Source organism: Xenia sp. Carnegie-2017, unplaced genomic scaffold (genome assembly GCF_021976095.1).
Source record: "Xenia sp. Carnegie-2017 unplaced genomic scaffold, XeniaSp_v1 HiC_scaffold_2, whole genome shotgun sequence".
NCBI classification, from domain to species: Eukaryota; Metazoa; Cnidaria; class Anthozoa; order Malacalcyonacea; family Xeniidae; genus Xenia; species Xenia sp. Carnegie-2017.
The window spans coordinates 1,680,870-1,700,831 of record NW_025813482.1 but is presented as its reverse complement, the minus strand read 5'-3'; the positions used below and the strand labels follow the sequence as shown (position 1 = coordinate 1,700,831).

At 31.8% G+C, this 19,962-nt stretch overlaps 1 protein-coding gene across 6 annotated transcripts; it reads left to right on the top strand.

The window, feature by feature from the left end:
- The first annotated feature begins 741 nt into the window (after positions 1-741).
- LOC124440011 (glycine receptor subunit alpha-4-like) lies at positions 742-16,710 on the top strand. Of its 6 annotated transcripts, none has more exons than XM_046990332.1 (10): positions 742-1,041; positions 1,233-1,345; positions 1,821-1,888; positions 2,039-2,250; positions 2,974-3,056; positions 3,134-3,277; positions 12,952-13,104; positions 13,637-13,878; positions 14,419-14,602; positions 15,432-16,710. In XM_046990332.1, the coding sequence occupies exons 1-10, from the start codon at positions 983-985 to the stop codon at positions 15,470-15,472; spliced, it is 1,299 nt and encodes a 432-aa protein (XP_046846288.1). In that variant the 5' UTR covers positions 742-982; the 3' UTR covers positions 15,473-16,710. The 6 variants fall into 6 exon arrangements, with proteins under 6 accessions (XP_046846288.1, XP_046846284.1, XP_046846289.1 ...); XM_046990329.1 differs by lacking the exons at positions 742-1,041; positions 1,233-1,345; positions 1,821-1,888; ... (2 more) ...; positions 3,134-3,277; positions 15,432-16,710 and adding exons at positions 7,275-7,349; positions 9,138-9,204; positions 9,489-9,592; ... (2 more) ...; positions 12,518-12,600; positions 12,677-12,820 and having other exon boundaries at positions 14,419-15,247; XM_046990328.1 differs by lacking the exons at positions 12,952-13,104; positions 13,637-13,878; positions 14,419-14,602; positions 15,432-16,710 and adding exons at positions 3,580-3,732; positions 4,371-4,612; positions 5,487-6,369.
- Positions 16,711-19,962: the final 3,252 nt, after the last annotated feature.

Here is a 19,962-nt window from a genome sequence, read left to right as displayed (position 1 = left end):
TCTCAACCAGTTCTCAACTTATTTATCAACAAAAATGTTTTGAGAAGGTGAGAGGACGAAAGCGAATGTGTTCATACATTAATATTTCCAAGGTATGTATAAAACTTAGTTTTCATCATATATGAGAAGAAAATACATAAGTTTCATAATCATCCTGATCATCTAAAAAAATGCATGCAAAGTTTGATACAAAACAATTGTAGAAGGACTAAAAAAAGGTAACGTTTTGGGGTTCGTTTCGATTTCTAAAAGAGATTTTTAATTCATTGTTCACAGCAAACTTGTGTAGGTCATAAAAATCATTTTCAAAGATTTCTATGCACTCAAGACGGAAACTTTTGTGTGAACAAAATGTCAAGTTGAGCTGCGATCAAGTTTTAGTGGGATTACAAAATGTAAGACAAATTCTGTCCACAAACAAGCGTGATGTATGAGAAAATTCTCTTTTTTCACATTTATCCCATGCAAAATAGAAAACTGACAGAAATATCTCACTACGCAATGACAAATGAGTTGTGTGAGGATTTATTTGATTCATATAAAAATATTGAAATATTTATGAGTGGTAATTTTTAGTCCACATGTAACACTCAAGTAGATACGTGGGTACAAAATATGGATAAAAAAACTACAGCAAATTAATGTGAGACAGTGCTAAAAATAGCTATTTTAAGACTTCAGAATATATAAATAGTATAAGTTCAATGTTTCTCATTAGAAATAACCTCAAAATCTAATCAATGTAGTGACTACTAGCGAATGTTGCAGTGTTGAAAACTTGCCTAAAAAAATGACGCTATAACTGATGTAACTTTTGAAAAATGCAGAAGTACAGAGTTATAAAGGACATGAGAGAAATTTACTTTTGAAAACAAAGCTTGCTATGAAAATTGAATAAAATTTTGAAAGCAATCTATAATGACAGCAAATTGCATTGTTAATCCATGTGGGACAAATATGCTTTTTTAGAAATTCAAGCAAAATGATTATTTTTTTGTTTGTGATCATCACACTACTATCTATTGATCGCGTCTTCAGTGGGTAAGTTGTTCTGTCTACTCAACAAAAAAGTTTTGCAGCATAACAAAATCTTGACAATTTTTATTGAAATTCTTGCCGACCATCCTATCTCGGCTGTGAAATTATCTCTAAAAGACGAAAACTCACAATTAGACTTAAGAAAAAAACATATAAGTTTCAATGTTTATATAAAGTCGTATTTTACTATTTAGAAACGTGGTGATAGACAATGAAGTGGTTGATAGGAGAGAGCCTGCTAACGCCACGTACCACTTGAACAATCTATTGAAAAACTATGATGTTCGTACTCGACCTTTCGCACGAAGTAAGAGTTATAGCTCTGTTTCCTGTAAAAAAAATTGGAGGATCCAATCCAAATGAAAACGTTGACTATCTTTAAACTGCCGGGGCTCGTAAAGCTTTGTATTGCAGTATCAAATTAGAAACACAACGTTAACAAGCTGCATACAATGTTGTTCGAAGTTGTGTCTATCGAAGATTTCGCTTTCATTAAGCAATGTTTCTAAACACAAGTTTGTATTTAAGAGGCACATTTGTAAACAAAACAAAGTCGGTTGGACTTGATTAGAAAGCATGAGAGCTGTGCTCTTCTTCCCTGAAAAATTGCTAAATTGTTGGGAAGTTTGAGTATGCTCTGCTTTCTCCCGGAAATTCTTGAAACTTTTTGAATTCCCACGCACGTAGTTTTCTATTTCTAAGGGTTTATTGTTGTTACATTTTAAGGGTATTGTCATCAACTTCCCTCTCTTTCCATTCCTTGAATTAGTATATTTTTCTAGAACAACCTGTAAATGTAACCGTGAAGGGACAGATTCAACAGTTTAGAAACATTAAGGAATCAACTATGGTTTGTGTCGAATTATTATAACATATAATTTATAAAGCAATGTACTATAATAATCTTGTACGATTCTGAAAGTTAGTAAGAAATGTTTCAGCTGGAAGGATTGTAGGATGTATTGTTACTTTAACTTACTTGGTCTTTTTCGTGGAACAGGAATTCACATCAAGTGTGTTTCTCATTCAACGATGGCGAGATCCTCGTCTTGTGCATGATTTATACGGCACTTTATTCTTAAAAGGAAAAGAAGTCAACAAAAAATTGTGGATTCCTGACATATATGTAACAAATTCTAACGAATATATACTTCACGAGGACAACCAGTTACTTGTCATATTTAACAATGGTGATATATATTACAGTGCAAGGTAAATTTATCTCCACTTTTTCTTCAATCAAACTTAACACTCTAAGTGCTGCAATCTTTTCCATTGGCGCTGGTTTTACACAGTTGCACCTGCTAGAGGGGACCTTAACCTCGAAGTAGCCCTTATTTGCATATTTTAGTTTCTTAAACAGAAACCAAAGCCCCTTGAAATTATTATTGGGGAAGACGTGCCAATTTTATGTTCTTCCTTGACAATACCACTGGTTTTACGAGCATACCTTAGATAAATTTGGTGTGGTAGCTGCGCCAAACAAATGCGAAAGAAAGTTTTACAATAACATTTATTTTTTATAAAAACATTTCAGATAATTGTCATAAGTCTTACTGAGTATTTTTGATATTTGAAACTGAAATTACTCATATGATGTAATTTACAAAGCATTTTGATACGTGAAGCAAACTGGATTTTCTATCTATCGAGATATCGTCGTACTATCGAGTATCGAGTAATTGTTCTTCATTCAGTTAGCAAGGTTTGAAAACTGCTATACATCTGTCAAATATTTTATAGCAATATTTAGTACCATCAAAAATACAAAGGTAATGGTATTGTTATTGCTTCATGTTAAGGCATGCAAGGTGGTCAGTTTAGGCAATTGTGTACTATTCGATTCAATAAAAAAAATTTCGGGATGGATTTCTTCTCAATTTTTACTAACATGAATCCATTAACTAAAATGACTCTTCATATTTTTTATGACAGAGTTACGATTATTGCCGCATGTCAAATGAATCTGAAAAAATTTCCGATGGATGCTCAAGAATGTAAACTGACTTTTGAAAGTTGTAAGTTTAATTTTGCACAATATAGATGAAGTTCTTGGTGTTTTTGTTTCAAAAAATTTTTTCTGTGATAAATAAAGATGCGTACAAGAAAGATCACATGCAATTATTGTGGGTCACAGACAAACCAATTGAAGTTATAAACACACAAATGGCTGAATTTGAAATCGGTGATATGGAATCCGACATCAAATGTACAGTAGAAAATGTGTCATATCCAGCAGGTATAAAGCTTGAATGTATAAATGATTATATGGCGTACTTAATATAGCTATATGCGTACTTGCCAAAGTCATTTGTTTTTCTTCTTGATATAAAGCTTAAATTGCTGTGAAACATAGTTGGTAGATTTTTAAGTACATACACAGCCTTCGCAACCATGTGTTATTATGCATTGTTATGAACTAAAGTAATAATGTCCGAAGAAGTTAGGGATGTTTGTCAATGACTTTAGCATATGACTAATATATGGGGTTTTCCGGATTAAAATTAATCAAAATAACAAATTTGCAAAAATGCATTTCAGGGAATTATTCCAGTCTCGTCGCAACATTCAAATTTAAACGACGAATGGGTTTCTATCTGATACAAGTTTATTTTCCAAGTTTGATCATCACAATTCTCAGTTGGATGTCGTTTTATATTGACGCAAAGGATATTGGAGAACGAGTTTCTTTAGGTTTGTTCTTTAGAAACAACTCCTTATTTTTGTACACTGGAAACATGCAACATTGATTAGATCAAGTATGCTTTCATTTTCTTCGAACTAGTCATACAAGAGATAGTAGCGTCATTTTTACTTTGAGTCTGTTGAATCAATTTGGTATTGGTCTTCAATCAAAACTCATTTAAACAGTCATTTTTTTCAAATCTATGTTTAATACTTCTTGTTATTCGCCAACGCAAAACTGAGAGAAATTTAAAGAAAGCCGTTTGATTTAAAATTAACACATTTGGAAAATAAAATTATAATGCAATCTGCAACAGTTGCCTAAAGCAAATTACAAAAATGAAACCTCAAAAGGCAAAGAACTATAAAAGAAGATTAATTTGCTGCCATGAAAGCTGTAAAAACCTAAAACGCCTTGTTAAGTAAACGTTTTCTTTGCTCAAAATCTCAAATCGCAATAACCAGAAACTGAATTTAAACTTTGAGAGTGCTTACCATATTTTCTTTCTGATTAGCAGTATTGCAATTTGCGCAGTGCGGTTTTCATTTTAATTGTTCATCGGAACCAGTAATAAACCATGTTTAAGCACCATTACGACAAGATGCAACTTTCAATATCTTACTTATACATCTTTACATTTTTTTAGGTATAACCACAATATTAACTATAGTTTTCCTACTTGGTACGAATAATTCTTCAATGCCAAGAGTAAGCTACGCCAAAGCCATAGACTGGTATCTCATTACAAGTTTCATGTTTGTGTTTAGTACTTTGATTGAGTCTCTTATTGTTTTCAAATTTTCTCGTGATGATGACATCTCGAAAGAAGGAAGCCATAAAAATAAAATGAATGAGTTTAAGAGCTACAAGCCGAACAACTTGACCAGGGTAAGTACAATGACTAAACTATTTCAATTTTTCACGTGTTTGATACGTCATATAAGATGATCAAGAATGAGACGATATGACTGATTGATGAGATCTTTCATAATTCACTTCGCAATAACTTTGATAAATGAATAAAATCATTACAAGTAATGCATGACAAAATCGTACAGAAGCGTACAAAATCACATCACAGGAAAATTATTTTCCCTTTGAATGTGAATTTATTAATCTTTCTTTATATCAAAAATTATAGTGAGCTATGTTTATAGCCTTTTATGGTCTATAATGGGCCGAAATTCTGTCTTTACGTTGTGAGATATTTTTAAGATAAATTCAAGCGTGAGATCCATATAAGATAGCAAGCTTACAATGACACTGCCCATGCGATAACATTAATTAATTACGTACTACATAATGTACTTATGTAACATGGATTATAATTCATCTATCAGAATTGAAACACACAAAGAACGTAAAACTAAAACAAAATTCGCACAATGGTCGAACTTAAAAAACTTTGCATGTCGAAACACTAGGTGTACGTATATTAACTGTAGTAAAATACACTAGTGTTTTGAATAGAATAAAAAAACAGTGACTGCATTATCAAAGATGCATAAAAGGGATGACCCTTAAAGATGATGCTTCACCGTACACCGTGTTAGAAAATTGAACAAGTACGAATATAAATAGAGTAATTATACTTATTGTATATAAATTAATATTGAATTTACAGTATGCGCATGCGCTATCTTAAATGCAAGCAATTTAATTTTTAAAATTATTACATTCAAACAAATCCTACATCAGATTCTACAGATTTATAGAATCTCACATTCAAACAAAACGTGAGTACATATTTACCTCATAATAGGAGAATTCTAAAAAAGTCGAGGCAATGAAACAACAAGAAGCGACATCACCATGCTTGGTTGATGAAAATGGTGAAACAAGATCTCTGTACATGGCTTTTGCGAATAATGACTTACACTATGCTTGTTGCAATTCATTCCTAATGAACAAGTGTCCTCAAACAGCAGCCATTCATAATACAGATTGTTCTTTGAGTCACATGATCGATCGTGTGTGCCGTGTTTTGTTCCCAGTGTCATTTTTATTCATGAATGTGTTATATTGGTCTTTGCTGGCTTAAAAACTAAACAAGAGCTAACAACTTTATTGGTCGATACGAAGAAGGATGGTGCTTTACTAAACTATTTAAAGAATAAAGATCAATCATTTCCTATCCAATAAATAACTTGATTTAAATAAATCTCAAAAGTAATAAGAGTTGTACCAGCGTACCAGATGATCATGACTTGATTACCGATGAGGTGATGGTGGAAAAGAAAGAAAAGAAGGGAAAGGATAGTAAGTAGGTTTAAAGCACAAAAACACTACCCGTTAAGTATGTATACATTGTATCGTATGTTTAAATTTACAAATTTTGATGAGAAAGTAACAGAACATTGTAGTAACATTATTTGTCACCTGTTTATTGCTTGTTTATCACGTGGTACACCACTGGCTGATATAATGATAGCATTGTAAAAATGGGCATTTTGTGGAAATTTGTGTTGTATAAGCAGAATGCTTTTGAGTTTGCGTTTGTTTGTTTTAAGTTTATTTATTGTTGTTTGTTCACTGTTCAGGATATTAAGATTTATGAACCTACTTGTCGCAAGGAAGCTGAATTGCGTGCAAAATTAAAAGAAGCTACTATATTAGGGTTAATAAAAATAGTTTCAAAACACTGAGCTTTAAATTTTAAACTTAATTGCAACTTGCACGATCAAAAGGGAAGAAGAAATACAAGTATTTAAAAATTTATTTGTGTCGCAGCTGTTTTTTCTTTTGTGCCTGATTCTCTATTAATTTTATGAAACGAATATTCCACTACATGGGTTAAAAACTTTTCTTGAAAACCCAACATTTGTTAGCTTGATCATAGTGGCGAACCCATGCAGTGGTCGTATAGCCCTTCAGCAAAGTGTCAAATTAATAGCTTGATACTTGAACAGTGTGAACTACCTTTTTATACTATTTCTTTACCTTTGTTATATGTTTGAGAACACTACATGCAGATATCGAAGTATATTTATCAGTACATTAATGGAACTATCGAAATTCTTCTATTATTCAATTATTTTGATTTAACTGAAACCAACGTCAGAACAAAGAGTGAACAAAGTAGTAATCAAGGAAGGATTATTAGAGTCTCTTTACGGGTCTCTAACTGCGATGAAAAATCGTTTGGAAGGATAAGAAATAGTTACTTTTGTGTTTAAGCCTCTGCTCGAAAACAGTCCATTCAAAATGAGATTGACTTTGTTTGCGCATGTCGAAATTTGATTAGGTTGGCACATGATCGTAAGCAGTTCATATTGAATGTATTTATTAAGAGTTGGATAAATCGATAAAAATTCAGACACAAAAACGAAGAACACAGGTAAAAGAGACATAAAAACAACTGAATTATTTATTTTTATTATTTTAATGAATAAGACGTCATTGAAAAGTTAGGCAATATCCAACATCAATCGTGATAGAAAAAGCTGAATTTAGATATGTGGTCAAAACCACAAAATGAGTGAAACGAGGCAAATACACCTGTACTGATTTGATTTAAGGATAGGCGAAAGTTAGATTATTAATATTTTTAGGTCAGGGACGTGTATAACAGACTGCGGTGAGTTCTAAGACGGTGTATAAAAGCGAATGTATTTTCATTTCTAAGGTATGTACAAAATGCAGTTGAATACAAAGCCTCATGCTAAAACAATTTTACATGACTAAAAGAAAGAGGCATTTTGTGTCCATTTAATGGACAATGGTTATCGACATAATATTATCTCTTGAAATATTTTATGATGTATGCATGTATTTTTAACAAATTGTTCATACCAAGCATGATTTTGTTGCGAAACTCAAATATCATTATGGACTTTAATAATTTCAAGACGGAAAATTTTGTTAGAACACCCAAGCTGGGGTCAAATCTTAGTGGGATTGTAAAAAGGAAAGCAATTACTGTCTTGAAATGTATATTATATGTGAAGGAGAAAATATTCTTTCTTAAAATAATCGGATGCAAAATGGAAAACTGACAGAAATATTTCACCACGCAATGAAAAATACGTTGTGTGGGATGTACGTTATTCATATCAAAATATTTAAATATTTATGACAAGCAACTTTTTCTTTTGCAATGCACCATGTAACAGTTAATTTGACATATATAAACGTACATTATGAATACTTTTCCCAGCATTTTAAAAGCTCAATCATGCACCTCCTAATTCATGACAAAAACCTTTATTCAACATTAGCATGACTTTTTCATGAATATTTTAATTCAAGCAACCAGAGGAGTGAATTTACCACAATAAGAATCATCAACTTAATGTGCATGTGTCCCTTAAGCATCCATGTCTCTCTTAAACTGCACGAGTGCCATTTGGTGATATACTACATCTCTTCAGTCTACCTATATCAAGAGAAGACAATCAAAAATTCACGTGAAAGAAATTTTTGGGGATGCAGAAATCAATATAGGTTCCAAATTTTGAAATTGGTTGGGGAAAATGCATATGAAATAATGAAGTTATTTCTGCAAATAATAATGAAGTTATAGGGAAGCATCCATTTATAGATAATCGTATTTAGGTGATAAATTGGTACTACAAATTTCAAAATGTTTTGTCCAAACGCGAAGCACTTGTTATAATTAAATTTATAACCATGATTTTTATGTCTCTGGAAAAGGAGCATATTATTATACAGCATTTTGACGTCTCACATTAGAATTAACAAAGGCCTTTGTATAATACTGCTGTCAGCTGATCTTTTCTGAAAAGCTACAATATTATTTGCACTTTCAGTGTAAAAACTAATTGGCTAAAATAACCATAAAAATTAGTTACCTCAGATGTATTTAATCACTTTAATCAATATTTTTAATGCTTACTTTAAAACAATCATGTGGTTATTTTAACCAGTCGGTTTTCACAGTGTTCAAGCAACATCAGAAAACATGCTATAGAAGAACATCTTTGATCAATATAGGCACAACACGTTATTTATCTCGTCAAATTATTGTTAAAAGTCTATCGTTCATGCTTTTTAATCAACATTTATTTCAGTGAGATTGGCATTAAATGTAAATGAAATATATTTTGCAAATGTACTGCGCATGATGATTTTATGCTTACAAGCATGCCTCGTACCGAAGGTACTCATCTCAGGTCTTTATAATAAAGGTGCATTTTAAATAAAGGCCACCCCAGATAAAATGTTCCCAGCATGCCTCTGTGGATTGGTTTTATTGGAATCATGAAATGGCCTCAACATTTGTCTGATCTGCTGCCCACTAAGCTCGCATGTAATGAACTAAATCGAATTCTAAGAGCTACTTTACCCTCAAATAAAACAGAACTGCAAGGCCACTTAAAGAATGAATGGCAAAGAAATTTTTGAGGTGATCTACGATAACAACAAGCTGTTTAATTTATTTGTTATTTTATAGAAATTCAAACAAAAATGATATTTCTGTTCGGGATCATTGCACTGCTACCCGTCGATCACGTCTCTGGGTAAGTAAAGCATGTTTATATGCATTAAGAAAAAAGTGGTGGAATTATCAAAATTTCGACAACTGTTTTGCAATGCCTTTGATTATGGCGACAGAGCTAGTAGTCCCAGTCTTCCTGCCATAATCTATTGCAGCATGGAGGTGAGATTTTCACAGCATGGTCACAACGTTTTGCACAGAATTGAAAAATTAACATGAAATTATATCCATATGATTAATTTATAATTATAACAAAGAAATAGACTAAATATCACTTTTAATATCATATCGTGTTTTATAATTTAGAGAAGTGGAGGAAATGTGTAATAGAAGAGAGACTACTAATGCCACGTATTGCTTGAATGTTCTATTGAAAGACTACGATATTCGCACTCGACCCTTTACACGAAGTAAGAGTTATTAAGCTGCAGTTTCATATAAAAAAGTTGGATGATCAAACTCAATTGGAAACGTTAACTATATCTTAATCCACCGTGGTTTGTATGAAGCCTTGTATCACAGTATAAAATTAGATAAATAACGTTACAATAAAAAGTAAATAAAAGACAAGCATAGGCGTACGAGGCGGGGTGCTGGGGATGCTGCAGCAAACCCAATTTTGAGCAAAAGGAGTAACGGCGGGAAATTTCTACTCAATTGTCATGCATTATTTGGTCTTTTTTTTGACAAAATAATAAATAAATTTATCACTTTAATTAACAAAACTAATTTTAACAAGCAAAAAGGAAGGAATTTTACTACCGGGAAAATTCTCTTTGACCTTTTCTTTTGCTATTTATTTGAACAATGCTGTCGGATAAAAGCATTTGCGCGTAGTTTAAATATGTAAAAAGTATTTTCTTTATCTAAACCATATTAAGGCTTTAAAATTTACCTTGCAATATTTGCGATACGTCATTACGTCTTTCTGGCTTTCACATTTAAATTGAATTAAATATATATTAGTGGAATAAGTTGACAGTTTAACATCGTATGACAACAGAAAACTACCAAGACAATTAAATATTCAAAGCAAGTGTATTGAAAAAAGTGCTGTTTTTTTCACTTTATATTAATTCTTTTCTTATGGTTGAATTCTAACGGAAGGACAATTGCATTAAGAAAAATCGTAAAAGGGAAAATAACACAATCTTTTATCGAAATAATACTGTCTTTTATTAAGTGTCTGAACTTTAAAGCGTCATTGTTCTTCTGCGTCATGTGCTATTTCTATTTGTGGGCAAAAGAACTACATTCCATCACTAAGCCCTTTTTCATGGAACTGTCATGCAAACTTTGCAAAGGTTTCTTCAGTGCTTGAGGCCAAGGTGATCATGAGCATCTAGTAGGATAGGATGCTTTATGTTGCACAGAAATGCAAAAACATTGAAATTGAAAGCATGGAGAAATTTACAATTTTTGCGCCGTATTTACATTTCCCATGTGTTATACCTTTGTAACTCTTTGATAATCATTTGTCGAATTCGTACTGATCTCATTTGTATTATGTTTGACTAATGAATTCATAGTCACACAATAAATTATTTGACAAATCTTCTAGCAAGTCCTTTCTCCCGAGCCCTCTTTTTCCTACATCACTTCTTATTTCTTGCTTGTTTTTTAACCATCCATGGACTTCTATGCATTATTTGCAATAAATTATAGCTATTTTTTGTTCTTACATGCATTGTTTTTGCTGCTTTGTGCAAAATTTCCAACAAGTTAGAAATGAGTAGAAATCGGTGACCTTTAAGCTTATGATAAATGGACAAAATATTTTATTCAAAAATAGCTAAGTATAGTAAAATATCAGTCAGTAAAAGTTAAAGTACTAAAGCAATGAATATAGAAACATGAAGTATTAAAACAACTTAGCGATGTTATTGACCTTATTGATATGTTTTAGAAAAGCAATCCAGGCATATAGTGTTTTTTATGTCAATGAATTTAATGTCGGGCAATTTTCGTTTTCGTCGATCAAGAAAGTGTCAGAACCCCATTTTTGGCCCCGTACGCCCATGGAGACAGCTGCTTGTTGTTTCACTTAACGACGGAAGTTTTCACTTTTATCGAAAAATATTCTTTGACATATATGTCACACAAGTACGAGTGATTTATTTTTTTCTAGAACAATCTGTGACAATAACTGTGAAGGGGCAGATTCAACAGTTTAGAGATATTAAAGAATCAACAATGGTTTGTGTCAATATTTTATATCATATAAGACTTTTAAAACAATGAATGTAGCTATCATAACAATATACCATGTGCCATTTTGGATCAAAATGCCTACAAGTTAATAAGAACTATTTGACTTGGAATAATGTTACGAACTTGAACTTTTTCAAAACACAGGAATTCACATCTAGTGTGTTTCTTATTCAAAAATGGCAAGATCCTCGTCTTCAACACAACTTTTCCGTCCACTTATCCTTAAAAGGAAAGGAAGTCAACGAGAGATTATGGATTCCTGATATATATGTAACAAATTCCAACCAATATATACTTCATGAAGACAACCAATTAATTCACATACATCACGATGGCAATATATATTACAGTGCAAGGTAGAATCTTAGCTTTAGTTTTTCTCCGATTTAGTATGGCACGCACAATTTTTTCTAGATTTGGTGTGATGACCTTAAACATATTCATGATATATTTGCAAAGTTGAGAACAAGGGGGAGTGTCTATGCTCATCCGACCGAATCAAGTAAAAAACTGCATATAAGGTCACACTGCTCCCATCTAACATAAAGAGTACTAGTGATGTAATGTATTTTGTATTGGGGTGTAAAATTTTTATTTAGTGTAATATCTCTGCCAGACATTAAGTAAGAAAGTCTGACAAGAATCTTTTCTTGTTGTTATAAATATATATACTACTGTATTTTTATTCTTTTATCCCTAAATAGCAGTATGATCACAAAACGTCTCTCAAACTGTCCACTTACAATAAAATATTCTCCTACGCTCAACTATACCATACAGTTTAATCACGACAAAGATTTAAGAAATAAAACATGTTTAATGTGTTTGTACAGGCCTATTCAAACTGTGGAGATCTTTGGGAGAACTTGTAAGTTGATCATTTCAAGCCCGAGACCGATGGTCGAGAGCTCTCACAAACGTCTCCAGGGTTTGCATAAGTCTGCGCAAAGAAGGAAAAATGTTTTGTTTCTTCGATACAATAACTATAATGGGAAAGTTTTCCTATAACATGTAGTCATGATTGATTTGCAAAGTATCATTGATTAATTTAATTGCTTGAGCTCCTATGGTTTTGTACAGGCTAACGCCAACTCATCTATAGACTAGTTACTTATGTTATTTAGAATCACGATAGTTGCTACATGTCAAATGGAACTGAAAAAATTTCCGATGGATGCACAAGAATGTAAATTGACTTTTGAAAGTTGTAAGTAGAATTTTCCATCACATGGTTCTTATTGTTTTTGTGGCAAAATTTTTCCATGTTCCCCTGATAAGCATAGATGCGTACAAGAAAGATCACATGCAATTGTTGTGGGTCACAGACAAACCAATTGAAGTTATAAACACACAAATGGCTGAATTTGAAATCGGTGATATCGAATCCGACATCAAATGCACAGTAGAAAATGTGTCATATCCAGCAGGTAATGAAGCTTGAATGTATAAATGATTGTACGTCGTACTCTGATAGTATGACAAAAGTATCAATTTCGAGGAAGAAAATATTTATTTGTCGCAGAAATTATCAAAATAACAAATAAAATATGAATTTCAGGAAAATACTCGAGTCTCGTCGCAACATTCAAATTTAAACGACGAATGGGTTTCTATCTGATACAAGCTTATTTTCCAAGTTTGATCATCACAATCCTCAGTTGGATGTCATTTTATATTGACCCGAAGGATATTGGAGAACGAGTTTCTTTAGGTTTTTGTTTACACATTTTTGTAAATGGGACTTCCTATACACTTATATCTACAATGATTAGGTCAAGGGGATTTTAATTTTGTTTCGTATTTATTGTGTTTTAGTGACTGCTAAACGACAACACGCGTTTCTTTTGCTTTTCCTCTGACCTATTTTGTTATACGCCCTATTTTGTTATACGCCTTGTGTTTGTAGATTTAATTTCATGTCTGTCAAAACTAACAAAAGTGTTTTAAAACCGCTATGTAGCTAATGTTCTCAATGTTATTTCACACTGCTGGAATTGTGAAAAAGATAATTAATTGATTAAAATTTATTTATAACACGCGCAGGCAAAATGAAACTTTAAAACAGTTCTTATGATATAATAAATCTAATCATGACATGTTGTGTTCAATTTTGTCATTAAAAGTTAAGTCACACTGAAATAGTGGAATTAACTGCATTTCAACAGTTGGTCTGTTTAAACACCTTTTACACAAGATGCAACGTTCAACGTCTTATACTTATATACATCTTTATATTTTTTTAGGTATAACCACAATATTAACTATAGTTTTCCTACTTGGTACGAATAATTCTTCAATGCCAAGAGTAAGCTACGCCAAAGCCATAGACTGGTATCTCATTACAAGTTTCATGTTTGTGTTCAGTACTTTGATTGAGTCTCTTATTGTTTTCAAATTTTCTCGTGATGATGACATCTCGAAAGAAGAAAATCATAAAAATAAAATGGACGAGCTTAAGAGCTACAAGCCGAACAACTTGACCAGGGTAAGTACAAAGACTAAGCTGTTTCTAAGAAATTCCATCTCATGAATATTATTTTGATTTTGCATTTAAATTTATCAATCCATCTTTCGACAAACATTTACATGACAACATAATTACTAGATTACAAGATGAAATAGTTAAAACAAGATTACTTATATTGAATACAAAATTACTTAAATATACTTATAAACAAACACTTTTTACATTTTAGGAAATATTTAATATTTTTCTAAAAATGATAAAGATATGTATTTTTGGCAGTATATGTAAGTTAAATATTTCTTTAAGTTGAAAATCAAATGAATACTAACTATTTGTTTTTTAAAAAACTCAGACGTTTTTTGAAAATGAAAAAACACTGTTGAAAATCATTCACCTGGCAAGTCACTCTTTGATTTGTAATTCATACGTCTACGATGTAGACTTGACAATAATTCCGAATTTGTAATGCAAACAATTTAATTTTCTTAATTAGTTGAACCAATATTTATAGAATCTCACATTCAAACAAAACGTGAGTACATATTTACCTCATAATAGGAGAATTCTAAAAAAGTTGAGGCAATGAAACAACAAGAGCCAACATCACCATGCTTGGTTGATGAAAATGGTGAAACAAGATCTCTGTACCTGGCTTTTGCGAAAAATGACTTACACTTTGCTTGTTGCAATTCATTCCTCTTTAACAAGTGTCCTCAAAAAGCGGCCATTCCTAATACAAACCGTAAGTTTTCTTTGAGTCACATCATCGATCGTGTGTGCCGTGTTTTTTTCCCAGTGTCATTTTTATTCATGAATGTGTTATATTGGTCTTTGCTGGCTTAAAAACTGAACAAGAGCTAGCAACTTTATTGGTCAATACGAAGAAGGGTGGTGCTTTACTACACTTCTCAAAGAACAACAACTCTGCATTCCTGTCCATAACTGTAACGAAAAACTCATCTCAAATACATTTTAAAAGTAATTAAGGAAGTATTAGTTGGTCATGATTTTATCAGTGATGATGTGACAGACGGAACTTGAGATCAGTTCAAAGTGTAAACAAAAAAAGTTGATTATGTTTATTCTATATTTGCTTAAACTTGATGAATAACTAAGAGATTAAAATTATCTAATATTTGTGTCATATGCAATGATGGTATCCAAGTATTGTAAATTAAAAATAATACAGTCTATAGCATGTATGGAGATGAGAAAGGAACAGCTAACTAGCTACGTTAATGATTTATTCAGGACAAAAATATTCAAATGTCATCTGTTTCCTTGTATGAATATATAAGAGCGTATATTCAGAGAGACTCAGAGACTTTACAACAAATTTCGTGTATTAAATAGCAGTAGAAATTACAAATCATTTCAAACCTTGTCATTTATAATAATTCACTATCCTTGATGCTAGCTATTTGCTCAGAAAATGTAGAAGAATGTTTGAAAACAGAAGCTCATTCATTTAACTAACGCTGCTATTCATCTACAACTCGTTGCTTCAAAAACTACAATATCACAAAGATTGTTCTGCACAGCAGATGAATTTATTCATATATATCTTTCAGCATGTAAACAAAACCATTATGTACAGTGTACTGAAGAATGACATATAACAGACATTTCTAATGGTAAAATTCAACATGAGTGCAGGACACTGGTGTAACCACAAAAGTAACTGATTGGTCGTCTATAATGGAGATCTTACACATGGAGATTAATATAAACGAAACTCTCTATAGTAGCACTGGAAATTGTTTATTTTCCAATTTATGCCTGCAAGAAGTGGATAATGCAGAGTTTAATCAGAGGCGTTTGTTAATAAATGACAGCAACAACTTTACAAGCGTATGCATTCCCGATAAAATGGCAAGTAACAAACGTGCTATAAAGAAAAGGCTCTTCAATATGTCAGGGCCAATGAGTCAAGATACTCTGAGAAAGTTTTTTAGTTCGTTGTAGTCTCCTTACAATATGATACTTATGTCACAATAACAGGTGTTTGTGACTTGTTTGTGCTGGTTCGTACTTTGAAGCAAGTAAGCCAGTAAACACGAGACTTGAGAAGCGAAGATTTCGAGTTTTGTTTGAACCTGTTTGCTGTGTAGCACGTACGTAGATTGAGGATCCGTTCATGAAAATTGCGTCGTTGATTGTGTTGACAATGGATGAAGAAAGGTTTTATGCTTTGTGGTATAAAGGGTTTTACTAATGACGTTTCGCTTTTTTCGAAGATATGTTCACATTAGTGAGACATAATTTCACGAGGCTTCAATTATGAGCGAGCTAATTATCTTTTTCAATGTACTAAATTACATAAAAGACGTTGAAGAAAATTTGGAAGACAGGACAATTTTATATGCCATGTTTTGAGATTTATGTGTTTGTGTGCTTGAGTGTCAAATTCTCAACTGTCAGTTATCAAATGTGAAATACAAAAACGATTGAAACGCATTGTACGCAATGTCCGTTCATTGTTTTACTAAAATACTTTTTGGCAGTCGTAATTTTGGCCCATATGTGAAATGAAATGTAATCTTTTTATTGTAAAGTTTGTTGAGTAGAATCAGAAATGTAAAATTGTGACTGCATGTACTTCAAAATATACATGATAATATAGTGTAATAATTTTCAGTTATAAATTTGAAATTGTCAAGTAAAGTTTTAAACCTTACTGAATTTTTTCTATGCACCATGCATTGTACTATTTTTTAGTTCAAGAAACATAACGCCAATACCACACTGACTATTCAATTATTAAACTGTAAAATTCTATCAAATCTTTTTATTTTATACTTTAATTAGTTACTTTATAAACTATAAATAAATTTTAAATATGACACCAAAGTTGAAGAAATTCAAACTAATGTTGCGTGAATAATGCACAAAAGTTGTGGCAAAATTACACAGAATTTTTAATTCTAATGATGACTTGTTCACAGTAAATTCATAAAATACAATTTACCAAGATTATAAAAATTAAAACTTCTCATCCATGTGATGTGGAGGACCCTTGGTGATGGACAGCTTTTAGATTAGGATTGTGTTTCACCGACAACGCCATCTTTTAAAAAACAAGAGAGTTATAGTTAGTCAATGCTCACTGAAGTTTGACGAATTAAACTGGTAATGACAATCTTATAAAGGATGGCTTTCTATGGAAGAAATTGAAAATTAAATTTCAAACAAGTTATCATCGCAGTCATCTATTTTACATTGTTGTTTTCTATTCACTATCATCACTTTTAATCTGCTCTATTATCAAAATGATATACCGTATCATCACTGTTGTCTACTATACATCAATGCCAGCTACTATACATCAATGCCATATACTATACATCAATGCCATATACTATACATCAATGTTGTCTACTGTGTCATCATTTTCTCCATGATAGTAACTATACTTAGCTATCAAAGCCTATCATTATCAATGTCATCTATTTTATGTTCGGCATTTGCAAACATTTCTGTCATTAATTCTTATTACTTATTTATTGTCTTCAAAATAATAATATTAGCAGTTTTTCATATATCTCCAGGACAATAGTTATACAAAAAGACAAAAAGGTTTTTTGTAACTAAATCGTGGGAAACATCTCCAAGAACAGCACATTCTTGCACTGCCACGGGGACAAATCGTGGGAAACATCTCCAAGTACAGCACATTCTTGCACCGCCACCGGGACAATCATTGCCAAAAATGCAAAATAAAATTACAGCATGAGGGTAATTTTTTTGCTTGTTGTCATCGTCACCAGCAAAATATTTTATTTAAGTAATAACAAAATGTTTTTTAGTTAATATAGTATGATCTTGGTGCGTTTATCTATTTTTTTCGCTTGTGAGGAAGTTGGTTGAATGAAATAATGACTATAAATTTTTCCAACAATGAATGAGATCAAAGATGATGATTATACATGCTACGTACGTTCTATATGAATGTATTTCAAAATAATGATTTTTATCGTTGTTTCGTGACAAATAGTTTGAATCTACACAATATTTCGAGAATGAAATCTCTTGGATACAATGGGAAACATTGTAATTGAGGCTTGACGATTCGTGCGTGCAAAGTGGTGGCAGTTTAAGACCTCTTAAGTTGAAGAGGATATTGAGAGAGAGTTTTAAAAGCTGATAATCAAAAAGAAGACATCCTCGTTTGATAAAAGGACCAGCTTCTGCTATTTCTTCATTTCGAGCCTTCATATATTGCATAATCTCAAAAAATTGCTTCTAGAGATCTATGCCTCTTTTGATTAAGAAATTAATAAAGTTGTTACATATACATTTACCACTTTACCTGTGCTGTTTTAACATTTTGTTTTCTGTCAGTTGAGCATAACACTCCAAAGATATAAATTATCACAAAGACAACAGCAATTTTAAAAGACATACTGTTCAAATGTCACCAATTAAACTTTTTATACTCAAATGGTTCTGGTTACATAAATTCGCATTCTTTTTATAGTCAAGGTTTGTTTTGATTGCACTTGCAGCTGCTTGTTTTGGCTCTGTTGCCATTCTCAAAAAGCTGTTTTAGATTTCGTGCAGAGGTAGTGAATGCAACAGATTTTTTTAGTGAGTGCATTCTCTATTGTGTATATACTTCCTCTCCTACATTATACAATACGTCAACCATCAATAAAGATTGTAAAAGACAGTGCTAAAACATAGTTTGAATGGCAGTGCTGCTCTATTTTTCAGATTCATGAAATCAAGTCTTGAAAAATGGCTGACAAATAGCTTTTTATGTCATTGGTGATTGACATGTCAACCATTATTTTCAAGGCTGACTTTTGACAATACTTTTGCATTCTGGGCAGGCAAGAATAGTTAATTAATCTAAAACGTAATTATGACTTGCTGCATGGATAAAGGAAACACGACATCAAATTAAACTTAATTAAAGAATGGAAAAATACCAAATTTGTTTTAAATGTTTTCCCATAAAAATTTTATCGTTAATCAAAATACGATCAATAATTAACAGCGTTAACATCTGGGAAGTTCTTTTATGGGTAGCTGTGAATAAGAGCTTATAGTCTGGTATTTATTATGCTTTTAAATCACCACTAACTTGCTCTGGATTAAAGTATGGTGAACGGCTGTTTCACTCGGTAAAATGTTTGCCCAAACTTAGAAATGGTCATTTGTGGGACTGTCAAAAGTTGAAATAAGAATTATAAGAATTTCTCCATTCAATCTAAGTGAAAAGAACTAACTAGTAATCTAGTAGAATAATCTATAAATCCTTAGCTTTTTCAAAATGAACTATTTTTATCTTTCTTCTCCAAACAACTCTCATGGCTCGAAGCTTCAAGTTGATGTTTGAATTGATTTTCTCGTATAAAATTTTCAATACCTTTTACCACATTATAGTTGTTTTGTCAATAATTAAAACATAGCACTAGCTTCTACAAATGTACACTGCATTGCAATATGTTTTCGTCTTCAGCAAAGTTGCACCGCAAACTCGGATACTTACCACTTGTTATTCGTAACATGTTAGATCAATAAAAATTCATAAAAATTATCATTTGTGAGGACAGTATAATTAAAAGTGTTGGCAATACTTGGTATTGAATTATTGATCATATATTGTGCATAAAACTCAAAATTACGTACATTGAAAGGTTTATGACATTTTCACTGAGACTTTAAAGAAATTTTTCAAGTTTTTTTTGTATTAGATCAGGAAATAACAAATCAACTCAAAAATTAGTGAAACTGAAAAACATTTATTTACAAATGTTCGATTTGAAAAACATGCATTACAGAAAGTTCAAGTGTTAAGCATTAAAAGTGCTATGTCTATTTATTAATTTTCCCTGAAATGGTTTAGCTTGTTAATATTTGTGTAGTTATAACAGTTAAAATTTTATCATTATGTTTTTTAACGAGGCACCACTAGCTATCTAAGGCACTATATATGTGGAAATTTTACAAGCAAAATGTTTACGTAAGTAAAGTTTTGCGTTTAAGTCTCCTAACTCACAGAGAAAACTTTTGTAAAGCTTATCTAAGATGGGCAGTTTATTGTTTTTCTACCAACTGGGATGGCATTCCGACTACAGTTAGATGTTGAGAGTGTTG